This window comes from Terrapene carolina, unplaced genomic scaffold (genome assembly GCF_002925995.2).
Source record: "Terrapene carolina triunguis isolate 2854851 unplaced genomic scaffold, T_m_triunguis-2.0 Scaffold96, whole genome shotgun sequence".
NCBI classification, from domain to species: Eukaryota; Metazoa; Chordata; order Testudines; family Emydidae; genus Terrapene; species Terrapene triunguis.
The window spans coordinates 30,735,620-30,749,135 of NW_020664447.1; the positions used below are offsets into that span (position 1 = coordinate 30,735,620).

Below are 13,516 nucleotides of genomic sequence, written 5' to 3' on the forward strand. Positions count from 1 at the left end.
TGCCTCAGCTCTCCTATTCTCAACCTGAGACAGGCAACTGGTGGGTTCCTGTTTCTCTCCTCCCACCCTTTTCAGGGATCGAGATTTTCCCTGGCTCCCAGGCACCCACCTCCACAGCACATGAAAGTTCTTCTTGGAGGTTTTGTGCTTTTCTCCCTTGGGCCCAGTCCTGCAGGTCTAGGCAGATTCTATCCCCGTTGTTCCACTTCCTCCTTTGTTCTTGGACTCTCCAAATATTGTCTCAGATTATTTCCCTGCTTCCTGCACAGGGTTCTCAGGTTCTCTTCCCACTGGTCACCTTTATGTCAGAGTCCTGCTCCCTTTATTTTCCTGAGGGCCTATTTTCCCCCTGTGAGTTTCCCATGTTTCTAAATATTCTGTCCAGAGATGCAGGAACCAAGGTTGGGGAGGAAGGTAACTTCCCTACAGCAGTGCAGGATTCTCCCACATCTACGCAGAGAAGCGAAAGGGGGCAGAGAAACATCAGTGGGATTCCCCAATACTCCATTCCACAAGGGGAATGAAATTTTCTCCTGCACAGATGTCAGAACAGCGGGAACAAGGAGAGGTTGGGTAGGGACACACGTCTCAATGGAGAAAGATTTCCCCACCTCCACTAGAGAGAGGGGCCTGGATTCCCTTTGGATACTAGGTCATTTGAAGAAAAGTAATTCTTCACGTTGAGCTTTTATCCTCCAATGGAATCTGTGAAATCCCAGGAGGTGAGTAAAGGAAGCAGCTGCCTTTCCTTGTGGTCCTAGGGAGAGGACTTCTGCATTCTAATTCTTTTCCTTCCTGCTAGGCCCACTGGGAGCCCAGCTTTTCATCAGTTCTCATCTGTGCACACAGCTAAACAGACACGGACATCAGTTGTCAGATGATCTCGCTCACAGGATCCCACAGCAACAGGTGAATGAATGACAGGAGTGTAGCTTAGAAGAGCTGCTTTCCCCTCCCCTCACAGAGCACCCAGGGTGGGTAACATTGCAGCCCACAAGATGGAGGGAGGGCACACTTATCCAGAACATACTCACACCGCACATTTGTTTATTTTCTCCACCTATATAGCTCAGCTACACAAACCAATTTACTGGGCAGCTGCCCCTTTCACATGAGGAAGAGGACACTCTCCCTCCCCCACACAAACACAATTCCTCCCACATGACCCCAACCAGTCCAGAAAGCAAGAATGGGCCTTGCACAATGCCCAAGGTTAGTGGATTTTGGCTTTGTCAGACCAGGGAATATGGGAGCCTCAGAGTCCAGAGCCCCACAGCTACTAGCTCCCTAGCTCTGAAATCTGATGACTATCATCTCAAGCACCTTAGTGAACCTCAGCTGTTGTGAATATAAATGGAAAAGCATCTCATACAGTCAAGGCCACTGGGGCTCCCAAAAAGGAGCCAGCTGGTGAAGGAGACACATTGCCCAAGGGCAATTGATTTGAAGGGAGGGTGGAGCAGAGAGGTAGGCTCATTGGGTGTGTCTGTCTGTTCACAGGTTTTACATTTTAGTTCAAAACTATTTTCACCAGCTCAAACAGAATTAAATCAAAGTTTGTTTGTTTGTTTTTAAAGCATGCTGGGGACTGAACATGGGCATAGTACAGAGCAAGCCTCCTCTTTGACTTCTACTCTGACTACAGCTGCCTCCTCTATTCCCATCCTGCGCTACCTATACACATAGTCCTGACCAATAGCTCTCTATTATTCCAGAAATAGGCCTCAGTCAAAAAGGACAGTTAGCACGTGGGAAACAAACCAAGACAAACTCATTGTAACTTCTAAATCAGACAAAGAGTTCTCAGGTTCATAGAGGAAAGTTAAAACCTTCATATTCAGCCTTCTCTCTCTCTCTCTCTCACACACACACACACACTCCTGCCTGCACATGCCTGCTAGCGTGCTCACCCACATGTACACACAAAAGGAGTTATTTCCTTACTGCAGCCATCTTCATCACTGTGGTCCCCACAGTCATTGTCACCATCACATTGCCACTGAGCCGGGATGCACGTGCACTCGCCAAAGGCACTGACTGCACAAGTAAAGTGATTGCGTCCACAGGAACAGTCAGTACTGCTTGTTACACCTGCAGGGGGAGAGAAAGAAAATAATCAAATTGTCAGAGAGAGGGAGAAAGGACCCCATTGTTTTAACGTAAGTGCAACAGCTTCCAAACATCACAATTATTCCCCACATACACAACACACATGCACACGTGTGCATACACATATACAACCCATTGCAAAAAGAAAAACACCTTCCATCCTTGGTCTCAATGATGTGCACAGATTCCCGGAGTGACACTATGTGGAGGTAACAACACAAAGCAAGCAGCCAGGAAGAGGCCTAGGGATCAGCACAGCAGGCAGATATTTGGGCTTCCTTAAATTTAATTGTAACTGCCACCTTCTCACTGGTGCATCTTTGTTATTTACTTGAGTCTAGTTCATCTAAGAGCAGACCCCTACGGATCTAAAACGGTTCACTGTAATTCATCTGCTGACATTTGCTGTCACACCTCGTTGTGGAGTTCATGGAAACAAGAGAAGAACACAGGACCCATTTAAGAGAAAACGGAACAAAAGTTAACATGGGTGGAATCTTCCAGAAGATCTGTAACAGTGAGATGGGTGAGGCTGTGGCATCAATTTCCAAGGGATAAGGTGGGAGCCCTGTCACCTAGGACCACAGAGGGAAGACAAAGGCCATAGTGAACAGACTATAGGGAATATTCCATCACTAGACCCAAAGGAATGGGTGGACAAGATGGCTTAATAGGTATTTGCATCTTTAAATTTCTATGATTTGTGAATTAAGAACTCTTCCAATTTTATCCCAAGTTTTGCGATATTGTCAGGGGTGCTAAACAATCATATGCGTTTCTGATTTCTGCCTTCAATCTTGTGAAGTTTTATCCTTATCCAAAATGGCCACCAGTCTCCCTGATGATAATGAGAAATGAAACCACAGACTGCCCTCAGCAAGTTGGCCACCATGTCTTTTTAATCTGTGCATGCAAAAGTGAGCTGGCTGTCCCCAGGAAAGATGGTCACCATCTCCCAGGAGGATGCAAAGGAGGTGGGAATGAAACTACAGTGACAGCAGGGAGGGCAAATCTGTTACATAACAGAGTGTTGCCTAATCCTGTAATATTTGATATTTTAGTTAAAGCCCTCCTGGCATCTCAATTACATGAGTATCTCAGTTTCTAGCCTCTTGCGGAGAAAAGCGTTGACATGGGACTCGAGTGTATCTTAAGGGCTTACAAACCAGGAGGGAAATATAAACAAAACTTTTATTTTAAAAAGTCTCATGATCTTTAGGGGCCTGTCTCTTGATATTGAACATTTGGGTTTGGTAATACTGGAAATGGGACAGGAAACTATGTGGAGTTGGGGAATGTGGGGAGCAGGAGGAACAGAGTGGTGTGCTTAGGGGAACATAACGTGGCAGAGAAGGAGAACGTGACTGGTAGGAGGCTGTGAGGGGAAATGAAGTGAAGTAAGGGGAAATGAAGTGAAGTATAGAAGGGGCAAGAGAATTCAGGGCCAGGTGGGGAACGCCAGACCGTGGGAGAGCAGGCAGGCAGAGTGAGTAGGACAGCCAAACTAGGGAGGGGGACAGAGTGGCAGTTCCCCACCCCCTCAGCAACAGAAGGGGATAAGCAGAGCCCTCTTTGAGCAGTGAACAGGGAGAACTGTATTTGTGTGTGGGGGTGTATTTAAGGGTCAGTTTTGAACCTAAGATGATGGCGCACAAATTGGAGAAGGAGCTGGCACTTCTCTTCAAGGCGAAAAACCAGAAGGGAGGCAAAAAACGACGAGTATTAATCTTTAAATATCTCAATTTTTAAACTAATCTCATGAATTTGGGGGGTCTGGTGCATGATTATTGAACATATGGGCTGGCAATACTGAACACTTGCTGCAGATGTTCCAGCCCCCCCCCTCCCCCCACACACACACACATACAGAGCACTCCAGAATGACTCAGTAGGAAGGAAAACAAAGGAGGCCATCAGACCCAGAAAGTGCTGAGCTAGGGTTGCCAGGCTTCCGGTTTTCAACCTGAACGCCTGGTCGGAAAGGGACCCTGGCGGCTCCAGTCAGCACCGCTGACCAGACCGCTAAAAATCCAGTCAGCGGCACAGCGGAGCTAAGGCAGGTTCCCTGCCTGCCCTGGCTCCGCGCTACTCCCGAAAGCGGCCAGCATGTCCGGCCCCTAGGCGCAGTAGTGGCCACGGAGACTCTACGCACTGCCCCTGCCCAAGTGCCGGTTCTGTAGCACCCATTGTCAGGCAGACGCAGCGTGCAGAGCCACCTGGCCACCTCTGTGCCTAGTAGCCGGAGGGAGCTGCCAGTTGCTTCCGGGAGCTGCCTGAGGTAAGCACCACCCAGAGCCCGCACCTCTCACCTCCTGTCCCAGCCTGCACCCTAAACCCCTCATCCCCCGGCCCCACTCCAAAGCCCGCACCCCTAGCTGGAGCCCTCACCCGCTCCTGCACCCCAACCCTCTGCCTCAGCCCAGTGAAAGCGAGTGAGGGTGGGGGAGAACAAGTGACGGAGGGAGGGGAGATGGAGTGGGGGGGGGGGCAGGGCCTCGGAGAAGGGGTGGGGCCTTGGAGAAGGGGGTGGGGGAAGGGTGTTCAGTTTTGTGTGATTAAAAAGTTGCCAACCCTATGCTGAGCTAATCAGCAACACCAGCAATGGAGGTTCCATGCTATCTGAAGTCAAACACCTACTAGTGCTCTACAGAGTCCTTAAAGGAAAAAAAAGAGGGTTGATAAAATCTGAACTTCTAGTGTATCTGTTTTAAATTAAAGCCTCCTAGACCTTCTTTAATAGAACATAAGGAGAGTTGTGGGGAGGAGGAGACGAGACATACAAGCTTTTCCCCTCTCCCCTGCCTCCTTTGCACATAACTTTTAAAAGACTTCATGGAAACATGTTCTGAGAAGGAATTTTAAAGAATAGAGAATAGTCAACATTTGGTGCAAAAAAGAAAGAAAAAATGCTTCAAGAGTAAAGGGCTGGGACAAAGGTGCAAAGATGAAAGACTGGGAAAAGGAGACCAAGGGAATCATAGACTTTAAGGTCAGAAGGGACCATTATGATCATCTAGTCTGACCTCCTGCACAACGCAGACCACAGAATCTCACCCACCCACTCCTGTATCAAACCTATGTTTGAGCCATTGAAGTCCTCAAATCATGGTTTAAAGATTTCAAGGTGCAGAGAATCTTCCATACCCGACGCTGCAGAGGAAGGCGAAAAACCCCCAGGGCCTCTGCCAATATGCCCTGGAGGAAAATTCCTTCCTGACCCCAAATATGGCAATCAGCTAAACCCTGAGCATGTGGGCAAGACTCACCAGCCAGACACCCAGGAAAGAATTCTCTGTAGTAACTCAGATCCCACCCTATCTAACATCCCATCACAGGCCATTGGGCATATTTACCGCTAATAGTCAAACACCAATTAATTGCCAAAATTAGGCTATCCCATTATACCATCCCCTCCATAAACTTATCAAGCTTAGTCTTGAAGCCAGATATGTCTTTTGCCCCCACAGCTCCCCTTGTAAGGCTGTTCCAGAACTTCACTCCTCTGATGGTTAGAAACCTTCGTCTAATTTCAAGTTTATGGCCAGTTTATATCCATTTGTTCTTGTGTCCACATTGGTACTGAACTTAAATAATTCCTCTCCCTCCCTGGTATTTATCCCTCTGATATATTTATAGAGAGCAATCATATCTCCCCTCAGCCTTCTTTTGGTTAGGCTAAACAAGCCAAGCTCTTTGAGTCTCCTTTCATAAGACAGGTTTTCCATTCCTCGGATCATCCTCGTAGCCCTTCTCTGTACCTGTTCCAGTTTGAATTCATCCTTTTTAAACATGGGAGACCAGAACTGCACACAGTATTCCAGATGAGGTCTCACCAGTGCCTTGTATAACGGTACTAACACCTCCTTATCTCTACTGGAAATACCTCGCCTGATGCATCCCAAGACCGCATTAGCTTTTTTCACGGCCATATCACATTGGCGGCTCATAGTCATCCTGTGATCAACCAATACTCCGAGGTCCTTCTCCTCCTCTGTTACTTTCAACTGATGCGTTCCCAGTTTATAACAATAATTCTTGTTATTAATCCCTAAATGCATGACCTTGCACTTTTCACTATTAAATTTCATCCTATTACTATTACTCCAGTTTACAAGGTCATCCAGATCTTCCTGTATGATATCCCAGTCCTTCTCTGTATTGGCAATACCTCCCAGCTTTGTGTCATCGCAAACTTTATTAGCACATTCCCACTTTTTGTGCCAAGGTCAGTAATAAAAAAAGATTAAATAAGATTGGTCCCCAAAACTGATCCCTGAGGAACTCCACTAGTAACCTCCCTCCAGCCTGACAGTTCACCTTTCAGTATGACCCCTTGTAGTCTCCCCTTTAACCAGTTCCTTATCCACTTTATCCACCTTTCAATTTTCATTGATGAGGTGGGAAGTGATAGCAGAGCAAAGGGGTGGGGAGAGCAGGGGCAAGGAAACAGAAATGTAGGCAGTAGCAGAGTATTACAGAGCCCTGAAGATGAGGCCAAGCTAAGAAACTTGAGCATGATTCAGAAGGTGGGGAAAGCCAGTGACGGTGTTCAAAGAGGAAAGCAAGATGTCATCCATGGAACTTGCTTGACTATTGGAAGTTAATTATTTGGGGTAAATAATCAGTTTGCCAATTCAAAATTAAGTTTACAAGACCAAGCACCCCCTTCAAATCTCTTCACCAACCCACACTGAGACAGAAAAACACTCAAACTGGAAACTTATGAAAATTCTGGGCAAACCAGCTTCTGCTGGGATCCTACCACTGCCTAGAAAGGCAGAAACCTATTGCATTTGGTCTCTGTGCTCTCAAGTTGTCCTTACCTAACCCCTTTCTATGGTCAACTTCACAGAGCACCAATTATTCTACCAATTTGCCCAACAGTACCTGGCAACTCATCTGAGCTAGTTTGAACTCTGACTGTGCTCTAAGGGAAGACACAGCAGCACCCCCAGCTTCCCCCTTCCATTCAGCAACAATCTGGGAGGTAAAGGAAAGTGGATGAGACTTTACAGTTTCAGTGTTGTCCCCTGCTCCACAAAAAAAACAGAATAAAAATATAATTCAACAGAGGGCTAGGCCTAGAGCAAGTTTGAGCCAGTCAATTTGAGGTGGCATCTGCCAACAACAAGGAGGTAAAGTGTCAAGACAGTCAACTCCCAAGCTTGGGGGGAAACTTTTACAAATTATTTTTAGATGAATGGCAAATCAGAGGTTTATTTTTATGGGGCATTAGTTTTGCTGCCAAATATCAAGATGGTGGTGGAGCTTAGAGAGCTGAAGGGGAATAACTGCAGCTGTCTAGTAATATTAAGAATTCACTGTGTGTGCTGCAACTTACTCTGCTATATTCCCAATTTTATTATCATCTTTAAAGTTAAACTCTGCTATTAATCATAGAATCGTAGAAATGTAGGGCTGGGAGGGACCTCGAGAAGTCGTCAAGTCCAGCCCCCTATGCTGAGGCAGGACAATGTACATCTAGACCATCCCTTACAAGTGATTGCCCAAGTAAATGTACTTTGCGTGACCTAAACTGATACAGTACATAAAATAGTTAAGCCACATGCCTTTTATTATCTTCAGTGGCCCAATACTTTGTGGTTTGCGATCTTTAGTTTTACTGGCCTTGTGGTTATTTCTAGTAGTGTCTTTTATAAACCCTGCTTTACCCTGACAACACTGCAAGCTGAGGACACTGCACCCTTGTACAGATACTATAACCCCTCCCTCCAACACTGAGAAATAGGCTTAAATTTTTATACATAACTAAATCGCAATTAATGTGTGTCAAAGAACTAACCACAGCTAGGTGGACCGTATCTCTCTTCTACAAACACAAAAGGTAAAATCCCCCTTCCCCTCCGAAGTCAATGAAAGTTTTGCCCTTGATTTCAATGAGGCAGGATTTCAGCCTCCTGTGTCCAACACTCTGCTCTATCCTCTCACATACAGCACACTCAGAACTTTATTGCTGCTCTCCTCTGTAACAGGAGACACCTAGAAGACTAGGGATTAGTCTCCCCAGAGTACCAAATTACCTTGAGGGAAAGTAGAAAAAGTGCAGTGGGTGTGAGGAGACTCAATGAAGCGTCATTCCTTGCTGGTGAGTGCTCTCTCTAAAAATAGGGCATGTGTGATAGGAAACTAACCAAGTGCACATCGATGTGGAACATGACCCTGTCTCACGTTTCAATCCAAATCAACTAGAGGAATCTGGAAATGGGCCGGAAGTCAGGGTGTCTCCTCTCCGGGTAACTAAATAAGCAACCAGGCAGAAACATCCCCTTATAACCACATTAGAATGTCACTCACTTGGGCTACGGCAGACTCCTCTATAACAGGCACACACACTGGCATCCCCAATCTTGACTTTGCTACAACATTTATCTAGAATTTTTCATTGCCAAGGAGACCAAGACACTTTGCCTGTCTCTGAAGCAAAATGGAAGCTGTTTAACAGTGCACAAAAGCTCCCTAGCCACAGAAAGATTGTAAGAATGTTGACTCAGTGGGCTAACTGCACCTCTGACCCCTCCTGCTCTCTTTGAGAGCACCACCTCAGGTCTTGGGCCTCAAGCTGTCACCTCTCTAGGGGTAGAATCACACAATTTTCCCACTCTCAGACCAGCCCCTGGGCTGCAGTCCCTGTGACCAACCGCAATTAGCTCAGCAGAACAGACTTTTCCTCAGTACCTGCAGTTCTGTTCCCTCCAGGAGCAATGATAGTGGTGCCCAGTAATCAAGCAGTCTTCTTAAAGCAAAATTTTATGTATTTAGAATGAAAGCATTATAGAAAAAACAGATCTTAAAAAACAATCAACCATCCTATATGCAGGCCTATCTACCTAGAGTTTATCATCCAAAAAGCAGACTTTAACAAACTCAGAGAACTGGTAGGTAAGGTGCATAGGAAGAAAATTTAAAGGAAAAAGCAGTTCAGGAGACCTGGCAGTTTCTCAAGGAGCCAGTATTAAAGATATCACTGCAAAGTATCCCAATGCAAAGAAAATGCTGGGATGAATAGTCACAGGCCAGCAGCGCTCCATCAGGAGATCTTTAATGACCTGAAAAATCAAAAGGAAATTCTACAAAAAGTGGAAACATGGATGAATTGCTAAGGAGTACAGAACAATAGCACAAGCATGTAAGAACAAAATCAGAAAGGCTAAGGCACAACATGAGTTACATCTAGCAAGGGAAATAAGGCAGTGACAAGAGGTTCTTTAAATACATTAGGAGCAAGAAAAAGATGAAGGAAAGTGTAGACTTAGCGGGGGAAAGGAGAGCTAATAACTTATGATATCAATAAAGCTGAGGTGTTTAATGCTTATTTTGCTTCAGTCTGCACTAAAACGGTTAATAGCACCTGGATACTCAACACAATTAATACTAATGACAAGGGAGAAGGAACACAGGCCAAAATAGGGAAAGAACAGGTTAAAGACTATTGAGATAAGTTAGATGTATTCAGGATGGCAGGGCTTGATGAAATTCATCCTAGGGTACTGTGACAGACCCAGACCAGTGGTGTACAGGAGTCTGGTAGAGGGCAAATATACTGGTCACTGGATGAGTAGTTTTCTGTTCCCTGAGTGACCAGAGCAGGGGCTGCACTAGAGTAATCAGGAACCTGCTAGAACCAGTTAAGGCAGGCAGGCAAATTAGGACACCTGGAGCCAATTAAGAAGAAGCTGCTAGAATCAATTAAGGCAGGCTAATCAGGGCACCTGGGTTTTAAAAGGAGCTCACTTCAGTTTGTGGGGGGGAGTGTGAGAAGCTGGGAGCAAGAGGCACAAGGAGCTGAGAGAGAGGGTGTGCTGCTGGAGGACTGAGGAGCACAAGCATTATCAGACACCAGGAGGATGGTCCTGTGGTGAGAATAAGGAAGGTGTTTGGAGGAGGCCATGGGGAAGTAGCCCAGGGAGTTGTAGCTGTCATGCAGCAGTTACAGGAGGCACTATAGACAGCTGCAGTCCACAGGACCCTGGGCTGGAACCCGGAGTAGAGGGCGGGCCTGGGTTCCCCCCAAACCTCCCAATTGACCTGGGCTGTGGGTTCTTCCAGAGGGGAAGGTCTCTGGGCTGTTCCCCAACCCACATGGTGAATCTCTGAGGCAGGAAAATAGGCCAATAAGCGCAGGACCCACCAAGATTGAGGAGGAACTTTGTCACAGTACTTAAGGAACAAGCTAAAGCAACCTCAGAACCATTAGTAATTATCTTCAAAAACTCCTGGTGGATAGGTGAGGCCCCAGAAGACTGGAAAAGGGCAAACATAGTGCCCATCTTTACTTCATTTGAGAAAGAAAAATCAAATGCACAACTACAAATCAAGATAAATATGAGTCAACAGTGTAACGCTGTTGCAAAAAAAGGAAACATCATTCTGGGATGTATTAGTGTTGTAGGCAAGACACAAGTAGTAATTCTTCAGCTCTACTCCATACTGATTAGGCCTCAACTGGAGTATTGTGTCCAGTTCTGGGTGCCACATTTTAGGAAAGATATGGACAATTCTGAAAAAGTCCAGAGAAGTGCAACAAAATTATTACAGGTCTAGAAAACCTGACCTACGAGGGAAATGGAAAAAATTGGGTTTGTTTAGTCAGGAAAAAAGAAGACTGAGAAGGGACATAACAGTTTTCAAGTATGTAAAAGATTGTTACAAGAAGAAGGAAGAAAAATTGTATTTGTTAACCTCTGAGGATAGGACAAGAAGCAATGGTCTTAAATTGCAGCAAGGTCAGTCTAGGTTGGACATTAGGAAAAACTTCCTAGCTGTCAGGGTGTTTAAGCATTGGAATAAATTGCCTAGGGAGGTGGTGGAATCTCTGTTATTGGAGATTTTTAAGAGCAGGTTAGACAAACACCTGTCAGGAATCAATCTAGAGAATACTTAGTCCTGCCATGAGTGCAGGGGACTGGACTAGATGACCTTTCTATGATTCTAAAGTGGGGAATAACTGGCTATGTGATAGTACTGCTGAAGAGGATCTGGAGGTTGTAGAGGATCACAAATTGAATATCAGTGAATAATGTGATGACTAAAAGGCTAATGTTCTGGGGTGAATTAGCAAGAGCATCATGTGTAAGACACTGAATGTAATTGTTACATTCTACTCAGCACTGGTGAGGCCTCAGCTGAAGTACTGAGTCCAATTCTGGGCACCACACTTTAACAAAGATATGGACAAATTGGAGAGCGAGTCCAGAGGAGGGCAACAATGATAAAAGGTTTAGAAAACCTGACCTATGAAGGAAGGTTACAAAAAAATGGACATGTTTAGTCTTGAGAAAAGAAGACTGAGTGGGGACCTGACTCCAGTCTTCCAATATGTTAAGGGCTGTTATAAAGAGGACAGTGATCAATTGTTCTCCATGTCCACTGAAGGTAGGACAAATAGTAACTGGCTTAATCTGCAACAAGGGAAATTTACTTTAGATATTAGGAAAATCTAACGATACTGGTAGTTAAACTCTGGACTAGACTTCCAAGAGGCCATAGAATCCTCATCACTAGAGGTTTTTAAAAACAGGTTGGAGAAACACCTGTCAAGGATGGTCTAGGTTTACTTGGTTCTGCCTCAGTGCAGGGGGCTGGACTTGACTTCTTAATGTCCCTGCCAGCCCTACAGTTCTATGATTCTATCCCTCTCATGTTAGTCTGGCAGGCCCAACTTCTTCAGAGCTTCTCAGTGTCCACTAGGGTTACCATACGTCCGGATTTTCCCGGACCTGTCCGGCTTTTTGGTCCTCAAATCCCCGTCTGGGGGGAATTGCCAAAAAGCCGAACATGTCCGGGAAAATGCCGGCATTACTGAAGCAGCTGGGGAGGGAAGTGTTTGTTCCTTCATTCCCCAGGGGACATATTTGTGTCTCTGCATTTTCAGAGGAGTTGCGGGGAGGATCGGAACTTTCAACAGGACGCAGGTCTGGGGAGGTGGCATATGATCATGGGGAAAGCCAGGCGTGGGGGCGGGAGCAAAGGCAGAGATCGTTTATGCTCTGCTGCCAGGACCTGGCTTGTCCAATTCCTCTGCACCTTTGGCACCAGCAGGGCCGAGATAACGTGCCGCACCCGCCTGGCCCCGGGGAAGCCACCTCGGCCGCAGCGGGGATTATTATTCATGCCCGGGTGGCCGGGCTGCGGGAGAAGAGGCGAGGCGGTTCCCAGCAGCTGGCGGGGAAGTGACCTCCCCGGCTGCTCCCAGCCAGCCCGACCCCAGCGCATCCCCAGGGCGCTCCGCTGGCCCTGGCCTGCCCCGAGCTTTCCTCGGGGGACTGCGTCCGCCCTGCCGGGCCGGCGAGGCAAAAAGCGGACCCTGGCTGGGCGTGTGCCCCACGGCAGCCGGCTGAGAAGGAGCCAGGCGGAGCGGAGGAGAGCCGGGGGGGGGGGTCCCGGCGGAGTGGGACCAGCAGGGCAGGGAGGCGGCAGGAGCATCCCCCAAGCAGCCGCAGGACAAAGCCACCCGCTTCAGGCTGGAGGAGCTGAAGCTGAGCAGCAGCACTTTCGCGCTGACCGGGGACTCGGCGCACAACCAAGCCATGGTGCACTGGTCGGGCCACAACAGCAGCGTGAGTAGACCCAGCACCCCGGCGGGGGGCGGGATGCAACGCCGGGTCTTGGACAACGTGCAGAAAGCGGGGCTGGGCTGGTGGATCTGGCTGGTCTCTGGCCCTTCGCATCGGGTGTCACGCGGCAGTTTGCAGCTGGGCAAAAGTGCTCCCAGTACCTTTCTGCTGCAGCAAAAGTTTTCTTCTCCCAGCCCCAACAGCCACCTGCATTGCACTCTCATTACTCTTAACTGGGTGAGGCCACCAGGAGGTTTGGAGAGAGGGCAGGGGTGTGACTAGAGAGGAGAGAGCAGTATCCTCCGGGCTCCGGCTGCGCTGGGGAAGCGCCCGGCCCGGGGCGCAGGGTCTGGAGGCTGCCCGGCAAACCGTGAAGCCGGTAGCGCTCGGGCAGCTGTTTCGCGTGGCTGGGAGGGAGGAGGGGGAATGCGGGGCGCTCAGGGGAGGGGGCGGAGCCCGGGCCCCATGGAGTCTCCTCTTTTTTTTTTTAATGCTTAAATATGGTAACCCTAGTGTCAACCTGTCCCCTTGAACAGTCCCTGACAACTGATCCCCTCTTCCTCTCCTGAGAGAGCTTTAACTGGTTAGTGTCCTGTTGATCTCTAGTTTCCCAGCCTGGCAGAACAGCTGTGCAACATCAGGCTGAAGCCTGGAAGCATGCCATTGTCCTGTAATTGCACACCAATGTGTGTTGGTAGGTTTGCTTTTCTCTAGCTCCTGTGTTGCTTTCCTGGTTGTTTCGCCTCCTCCACATCCCAGTTCCCTATTAAGCTAGATCAATACATTCATATAGGAAAGTCTTATAACCCAACATACAACAACTTTCCCTTACT

The 13,516-nt window shown here is 47.5% G+C and overlaps 1 protein-coding gene across 1 annotated transcript in view; it reads right to left on the bottom strand.

The window, feature by feature from the left end:
- Positions 1–13,516, bottom strand: part of LRP4 (LDL receptor related protein 4) — a 109,774-nt gene that overhangs the window by 55,498 nt on the left and 40,760 nt on the right. Inside the window, exon 2 of the mRNA XM_029911406.1 lies at positions 1,945–2,091. Within this exon, the coding sequence (XP_029767266.1) occupies positions 1,945–2,091 (147 nt within the window). The remainder of the gene's footprint in view (positions 1–1,944; positions 2,092–13,516) is intronic.